This window comes from Phytophthora infestans, genomic scaffold (assembly GCF_000142945.1).
Source record: "Phytophthora infestans T30-4 supercont1.5 genomic scaffold, whole genome shotgun sequence".
Taxonomy (NCBI): Eukaryota; Oomycota; class Peronosporomycetes; order Peronosporales; family Peronosporaceae; genus Phytophthora; species Phytophthora infestans.
Window position 1 is genome coordinate 3,686,900 of NW_003303754.1, and position 8,121 is coordinate 3,695,020.

Consider the following 8,121-nt stretch of genomic DNA (forward strand, 5'->3'; position numbering starts at 1 on the left):
CTGAGCGCGCATATTCACCTCCTCTCGGGCTTTACGCTCCGCAATGGCCAGAGCTTCCGACAAACTGGCAAAGTTGTCGTTCACAGTCACTTGTTGCAGTCCTCGGCCGTCAGCTGCCAGACGTTTGTCCAGCGCAATAGTGAAGCCTTTCGAGTTCTTCCAGTTGGAGATACACGGCGGGATCTTCCACGACTGCTGATCAGCCACCGTGAGTTTCCTAGGAGGAGAATGCAGCACTGGAACGGGAGGAGACGGCGGGCCTCGCACAGCCTTCGTGTGCTGGAATTTGGGTGGCTCCATGGGGTCTTTGGCCACGTCCACCATGCGGATAATCCGCTGCTTCGAGACGCCTGAAGTGCCCTGGTCGTTGGGTGTATAGCGAATGTACTTGGCTGTCTCCTTGGCGCTCTTCTGACGCCCCACGTTGGTCGGTAGAGAGCTGGCCACTTTGCCCTGTACTAGCGCTTGTAGGGCGTCTCTGGTGCGGTTGGCTGTCTCCAGCTCTTCGTCTTGACTGGGCAGCGCCAAGGCCGCTGCGTTGCCATCTTTCTCGACAATGTCACTGAATCTAGTGTACACTTTGGTCTTGTCGCGGTGCTGCTGCGTGACGATGGCGTCGTAGCTCACTTTGCCATCTTCGCCACGTACTTGGAGAGCTAGAGTGCCAGTGCTATTTTTAGATGACCCATTTCCACCTTTTTTACCCATTCCAAGAGGGAACTGGGCAATGTGGAGTTCAGGGTACGCGCCGCCGTCGCCGAAGTCTTCATTGCGACGCGGAACAAACTGCTGCTTGACACGAAGAGGATATCGCGGGATGTGGGCCGCGGGTGCGTGTTGGGAAGACGTAGGGGTCAGAACTGGATGTCGGCACGGCGTCTGAGAAGGTCGTGTACGAGCGCACGGGCGCCGGAAACAGAGCGCTCATGACCGGCCGATGGCAATGGGACTGGCAGTTAGAATCCAGCGTTAGATTTGGGTCCAATGATATGGCAAACTTAATTGTTAATTTCGATCGTCCTCTAATTAGTCATGCCAAAGATGCGAAAGCTACCTTTCCGGTACATAACTCAAATCCAGCATTTCCAGTACCGTAGATGACAGAAAAACTTACCGCCACAAAGAACATTAAGCTACCCTACCCGCAGCAAGACAGGTATAAAAAAACTGCTCTTTGACAAAAAAATGCGCTTTTTGTGCTCTATTCTGTCATGTCGCGGGTAGGGTCATGTTTTTTGGCTGCAAAAGCCAAAATGTGGTAAGAAACAATAATTTTCAACAAGTCAAAAAGGCAATTTTAAATATGATAAAAGAGGAGATGCGATACATGCCGGCTTCGTAAAAACAACGCGCAACGCAACAGGAGGTGAGTTCTGTCGGCCCAACAAAAGTACAACGTCATCGTGGTTACAGGTCTCAAGAAAAGAAAACAATTCGAGATATTTTCAAATATCTTTCAGGTAGGTAGCGAAAGAGACCCGGTGTTGGTAGAGATATCGAAAAAAAGGAATATGCTTTCCGTATTCTTCAAGCAAACGATACTACACTACTAAGTATTTGACAAGACAAAGATACGCTACAGCTTCTTTGACCTCCCGCATTGTCTCGAGCTGTTTGGGTAAACTCACTCGTTTACTCCTCCGAGCGAAGCTTACGGTACGCCTTCTGAGAAGTGGCACCCGTGCCGCCATTTCCGACCTTTGCCCCAGCATTTGCGTTGGTATTTGCAGACGCGCTTGCGGTTGCACTCGTCGACGCACCACCCGTGCCAGTGGACGTCTTTGCAATGCTGGCACCATCACCGCTCATCACTCTTACAGTTTTACTCGAGTGGCCATGACTGTTGCCATCGGTTCTGACGCCGACGTCAACAGTGTCGTGGACGACCGTGGCAGGAGCACCGACATGGACATCATTCACTCCAACAGCAGGGGCGGCACCCACACCCACGTTAGCAACACCTGGAACACCGACACCATCCACACCCACACCTACGCCGTTTACACTCACGACACCAGGCCACGCCGACACCAAACTGGCACATCCCGGTATGCCGACGCTGACTTCCTGAACCGACGTAGCTGGGGGCACCCACTCCGACGCTAGCGACGCCCGGAACACCCACCCCGACCCCGACACCAGGGACACTGAGGAGTCCGAACGTCTCGACCACTTGCTTTTCAGCGTGCGTACCGCTCAAGAGAGCCGCGACGGCGACGCAGAGGGCGAGGATCTTGTTGTTGCTTAACATGGCTGCTGATTGGTGAAGATCGTGGGCTGGTTCGATGAGACGAATAGAGAGGGCTTGCTCTTGGGTGGGTGAGCTCGAGAAAGTGAATTTGAGAGTGAGATGTACTTGCACTAGGTCCAGTACAAACTTGTGAATGATCGTGGATGGTGCCTTACTACTAATAATCTGGCAGCGTATATGCTTCTTAGTAGTATCTATTGAGTGTTGCGGATCTAACCGATTTTCACACTTTTTGGTACCGTGCCAGTGCCAAAGAAGTAGGACCAACAAGAGATTTCTGATGCCATGGTTTGAGATTCTTATCGTTGTGTCGGACTTGTGCTTCATGCTGTCAGTCACCTTTAACCTGGAGCATACAATACCAAGTACAAGGACAAGGTTGGACTCGCTTTTCACGTAGGCCAGCAGTGTGCCCGTAATTGCTCGTCGGCTGGTTTTTGAATGAAAACATTCGAGACACCGGGTAAGAAGATGTAGAGATCAGGAACCCTGTACTAATAGCGGTCGTTTGCTGCGGATAACGAGGCTGTAACAAAACATATCTGCCCTAGTATAAATATACACGAATTGCCAATCAAAGAGCCCCACATGATACTCCGTATCTTCAACAGAATAAATTATGATCTGATCTCTCAAAGCCTAAGAATACCTCACGATTCGTGAGCTTTCGAGTCCAATCGCCCCACCCTTCAGCGTTCTTGAAAGGATCCACACCTCATTCTCAAATTCACTTTCTCGAGTTCACCCTATTCGTCTCACCGAACCAGCCCACGATCTTCACCAATCAGCAGCCATGTTAAGCAACAACAAGACCCTCGCCCTCTGCGTCATCGTCGCGGCTCTCTTGAGCGACACGCACGCTGAAAAGCAAGGGGCCGAGACGTTCGGACTCCTCGGTGTTCCTGGTGTCGGGGTCGGGGTGGGTGTTCCGGGCGTCGCTAGCGTCGGAGTGGGTGCCCCCGGCTACGTCGGTCCAGGAGTCAGCGTCGGCATACCGGGTGTTGCCAGTGTTGGTGTCGCGTGCCTGGTGTCGTGAAACGGCCGTAGGTGTGGGTGTGGAATGGTGTCGGGTGTTCCAAGGTGGTTGCTAACGTGGGTGTGGGATGCCGCCCCTGCTGTGGAGTGAATGATGTCCATGTCGGTGCTCCTGCCGCGGTCGTCCACGACACTGTTGACGTCGGCGTCAGAACCGACGGCAACAGTCATGACCACTCGAGCAAGACTGTAAGAGTGACGAGCGCTGATGGTGCCAGCATTGCAAATACGTCCACTGGCACGGGTGGTGCGTCAACGAGTGCAACCGCAAGCGCGTCTGCAAATACCAACGCAAATGCTGGGGCAAAGGTCGGAAATGGCGGCACGGGTGCCACTTCTCAGAAGGTGTACCGTAAGCTTCGCTCGGAGGAGTAAACGAGTGAGTTTACTTAAACAGCTCGAGACGATGCGGGAGGTCGAAGAAGTTGTAGCATATCTTTGTCTTGTCGAATACTTAGTAGTGAAGTATCGTTTGTTTGAATAATACGGAGAGCAGATCTTTTGTTCGATAAATTCTATTTTTCTTTGTTGCGGCTAAAGCCGGTTGATAAATTCTGAAACCTTAAAGTTGGTCAAGACAGTCGACATCTTCCACTCGTTCTCGTTGTGCTAACTGTCTGGGTGGCAAAGCATATTTGGGTAAGACGAACGAGTTAAATTCTGGTCGTGGAGATTGCAGCATTTTTGTTAAATTGCTTGCCTCCAACCGAGTTTATTAATGACCCTTCTGTCGGAAGGTGCCATCAGGTGTGACTTACATGTATCTATGTTGTCTTGGACGACGTTGTCATACCGCGTGCAGCAACATGATTCGGGCGTTATGGATTGGGAGATCGCCTTCATGTATTAATATAAGCTACAGTATTGTATTAATCTTTAGCCATTATTTGTATTCTAAGGCTAAAAACGTCTTTGGTAAATAGGAACTTATGACGAAACTATTTCTTACATGTTAAACGGTACTGGTATCCATCCATACAGTAGGCAACGTAAGGAGGAGATGAAAAATGCACTTGTGGTAGTCTGTACCGTCATCGTGAAAAAGGCCTGCCGGTCCAGAGAGAGATAAAACAACTTTCTGTTTATTAATCATTATTTTTTCAGGACTTGGTACGTTCGGATTCCCAAGGATCAATCCCAAATTTGTTTTTACGATCCCATGCGTGGAAATGTCACAAATTTAAAATAACAAGGGAATAAATTTACTTTGATCGAGCTCGCAAGTTTTTTTAGCAAATTTCTTCGGATGAGCGATTAAAAAAACGGCAATGTTCGTTTTTAGTGGTATTGGCCAGGGTATCGCGCGTTTAGAATGTGCGCGAAAAACCGAAGGCATCATTCAAACTTCGCGAGGCTTTACTAGCGAAATCGGTGCCGGTAAGCCGATAAGCAATAAAAAGATACCGTGGATCGGTTGCTCCAAATCCGGTTATTTATTTATTTGGCTACGAAGGTTAGGGACGAGCAATCATGCCTGTTAAGCTAAACAAACTTGACTCTCATTCGCGCGGCGGAAGGTTGCCTTTCGCTCCTCTTGCATTCGAGGCCAACTTACAAACTATTAATATCATTCCAAATGACACTAGCGGCGTTTTCTGATCTACTGACTTTTACAGAACAGTGTATTCTGGATACTCATTTGCTTTGAGTCACTGAAAATCAGAACCCTTTTCGCAATCATCCACTTCTACATGAAGTTCACACCCATATGCTGTTGTCGATGCATTCCCGCCACTATTTGAGCCCGTAGACATGTTTGAGTCGCAACTCCACAAGCTGGATATCGTATGGCACCAAGCGAGTAAAATATCATGGTAAACCGTTCATCCTGTTGCACTCCTCTCCCAGCGCAACTCGAACACGATTTCCTCCGTACCTCATTCTCATTTCCACTTTCAAGTGCACTAGCTTCTTCCCTCCTCTCTATCCCCAACCATGAAGTTCTTCCAGGTCCTCGTTATCGCCGCCCTCGCCGTCGCTGGCGTCTCCGGACAAGCTGCCACCACTACGACAACCAACACCGGTGCGACTCCGGCCACAGACGCCACGACGCCGGCAGTGACCCCCGCTACAGGAGCCACGGGCGTCGCTTCCTCAACTAGCGCGACTGCAGCTCCCGACACAGGTGCAACGACGGCTGCCTCTGGAGCAAGCACCACCACCACGGCTGCTTTTGGGACGGGCGCCACTACCCCCACCGTCGGCACCACAGGCAGCGCTACGGCCAACACGTCGGTGGAAACCACAAGCTCAACTGGATCGGTTGACGCAGGCAGCTCGACCACATCGACGACGGACTCGTCTTCAGATGCAGCGACCGCCGTGTCGTCATCCACTGGTGATTCGAGCTCTTCGGCTGCTTCTGCTTCGGCCAGTGCGTCCGGCTCGAGCGGTGCGTCTCAGATCACCATGGCGCGGCTGCTGCTACCGTTTTGGCTGTCGGTGCCTACTTCTTGTAAGACATACGAACCTATTGGTCGCTGCTAGCGAAGAGTATGGTGTACCGTAGATTAATTCGTGTAGATTTAATAAAGAAAATCGAAAAAGACAACCTCAACAGCCGACATGGCTACATGTTTGCTCATCTTAGAGCATCTCCACCGGTGGGGCTCTATATCTATATAGCGACTGAAGAGCTCAAATTGATAACTACTAAGGTTTCACCAGGCGTCTCTATCGCCAATTTTTTAGCTACCGGGGGGTTTCGGTCGCTATTTCGGACGCCATAGCGACTGAAATCTATAGGAGGTTGGATCACTTGCAAACGAACAATGCCTCGAGGAAAAGCTTGGTCGGACAAGGAAGACGCCGCCCTGTGCACGGCGTGGTGCGCTACGTCGCAGAACCCAATCGCAGGGGCCGATCAGAAGGCGGACAACCTTTGGACGCTAATCTTGCAGTCATACCGTACGATAGTACCAGGAAGCAAGCGCTCTCTCATCGCCTTGAAAAACCGATGGTCAGACATCAATCGAGAGGTGAGCCGGCTTGTTGGTTGTTTGGTTGTTGTTGTTGGGCAAAACGAAAGTGGGAAAACAGAAGAAGACAGATTTGAAGACGCTCTGAAGTTATACGAGGCTCGTCAAGGAGAGGAGTTTTCTTTTGCTGCTGCATACGAAGTACTTAAGGACAAACCGAAGTGGACGGCGAGTGTGAACAAGAAGCGACCTGCTGATGGAAATGCTGCTGAAACGAGGGATACCAAGCGTCCCCAAGGTGCAAAAGCAGCGATCCAATCGCTGAAGGAGGGGAAACTGCTTGAGATGCAGTACGCTGCGTCTAGGTCGATCGCAAGATCAATGGAGCGCAAGAACGACATTTTGAGCGAGTGGGCAAGCATCGAACTCTTCAACATGCCTGATGCTGACCCTGATCAACGCGCTCAGTTTTTCAAAATTCTGCGTCAAAAGAAACTCTCCGAAATGATAAAAAAAATCGCGGAGTCGAAGCAGAGCGACGACGAGACGAGTGAAACCTACCAGGTTTCTGCTGCTGAAACTGAGATCCCGATGGGGTTCAATCAGGAGTCAAGTGGCGTTGCGAGTGAATCCCAAGAAGAAAACATTGTTGAGATTGCAGATTTGTGACCAGAGTTTGATGAAGCCAGTGTATTTTTTTATAATGCATTGCCTTTATTTTCCCAAGCATGTTCTACCAACTCTTTCTGAAGCTTGATGTGCTCGTATTCGTTGTCAATATTGCTAAATGCATCGATGACGTCTGTAATTGAGGTGATAGGACAATCAGATTGCGATACCGCTGGTTCAGGCGGATCTGAAAAGTACACGACATGAAGTAAATCGTGCCGCGACTCCACTATCATGTTATGCAAAACAATGCAGCAATTCATTACTTCTTCAAGCTTTTTAACAGTCCAGAACCGTGCAGGCAAAGCAAGTATCCTCCACTGTCGCTGAAGAACGCCGAATGCTCTTTCAACGTCTTTCCGTAAAGCTGAGTGAAGTTTCGTATAGTTTTTCTCTTTTTGTGAGGTTGGCGTTGCTATACCTTTGGCAAATACCGACCAATTCGGGTAAATACCGTCGGCAAGCAAGAAAGGAAGGTCGCGCTCTGTCTTACCAAGTTTGTACGTAACGCGAGGAATTTCACCGTGAAGCAATCGTCGTAGAAATGACGATCTTTGAAGAACGTTGATGTCGTTGTTGGAACCTGCTGCTCCGAAATCAGCATGCCAAATCCACAGATCCCCTGATGCAATTGCTTCTAACACAACAGTAGGTTTCTTCTCGCGTCCTTTGTATTGACCAGCGTGTGCTCGAGGGCATAACGCCCACTCCCATTTCATGCAATCAATCGAACCTATCATTCCCGGGAAACCTCTCGCTTTATTCACGTCGAGCAAAGCTGAAATGTCGTGTTCTGTCGGTACTCGCAGGTACGTTGGTCCAAAATGTTCTACAACGTCAAAACAGAACTCATCTAATATCTCAAATGCCGTAGATTCTCCGATAGAGCAGACTTCGTCCATCTCATCCCCTGCCTTCGCGTATGCCAGCATCCGAAACGCTGCAGTAATTTTCAACAAACTACTAATTCCTGGCTTGCCAGTTGCATCAAAGCGCTGACGAAAATACGGATAATGCGAAATCAGCTCGTCGTGGACTCTCATGAATAGTGGCTTTGACATGCGATATCGACGTGCAAATGTCCTGTCCTCGTGGAGTGGCGTTTCGGTGAAGTATCGCCGCACAAGCATCTCATTAGCCGCAGTGAAGTCTCTGTCGACATTTGCAGCCTTGCCGGGGCTGTGAACCGTCGTGTTTTTCTCTTTTTTCGGTGCGCGAGGGGTCAGGATGTAGCGAGCAGACGTACGC

General features: G+C 49.9%; 3 protein-coding genes across 3 annotated transcripts in view; 2 read left to right on the forward strand and 1 right to left on the reverse strand.

The window, feature by feature from the left end:
* PITG_04395 (pre-mRNA-processing protein, putative) overlaps positions 1–1,067 on the reverse strand; it is a gene marked incomplete at both ends in the record, with an annotated part of 2,063 nt that extends 996 nt beyond the window's left edge. The window contains 2 exons of the mRNA XM_002905979.1: positions 19–923; positions 1,055–1,067. Coding sequence (XP_002906025.1) covers positions 19–923; positions 1,055–1,067 — 918 coding nt within the window. The remainder of the gene's footprint in view (positions 1–18; positions 924–1,054) is intronic.
* Positions 1,068–5,221: 4,154 nt separating this feature from the next.
* On the forward strand, positions 5,222–5,773 carry PITG_04396 (uncharacterized protein; the record flags this gene model as incomplete). Its single annotated transcript, XM_002905980.1, has 1 exon — positions 5,222–5,773. The coding sequence occupies one exon, from the start codon at positions 5,222–5,224 to the stop codon at positions 5,771–5,773; it is 552 nt and encodes a 183-aa protein (XP_002906026.1).
* A 284-nt stretch (positions 5,774–6,057) lies between these two features.
* Positions 6,058–6,928, forward strand: PITG_04397 (uncharacterized protein; the record flags this gene model as incomplete). The annotated part of the gene is made up of 1 exon (XM_002905981.1): positions 6,058–6,928. One exon carries the CDS (start codon positions 6,058–6,060, stop codon positions 6,871–6,873), a length of 816 nt encoding a protein of 271 aa, XP_002906027.1.
* Positions 6,929–8,121: the final 1,193 nt, after the last annotated feature.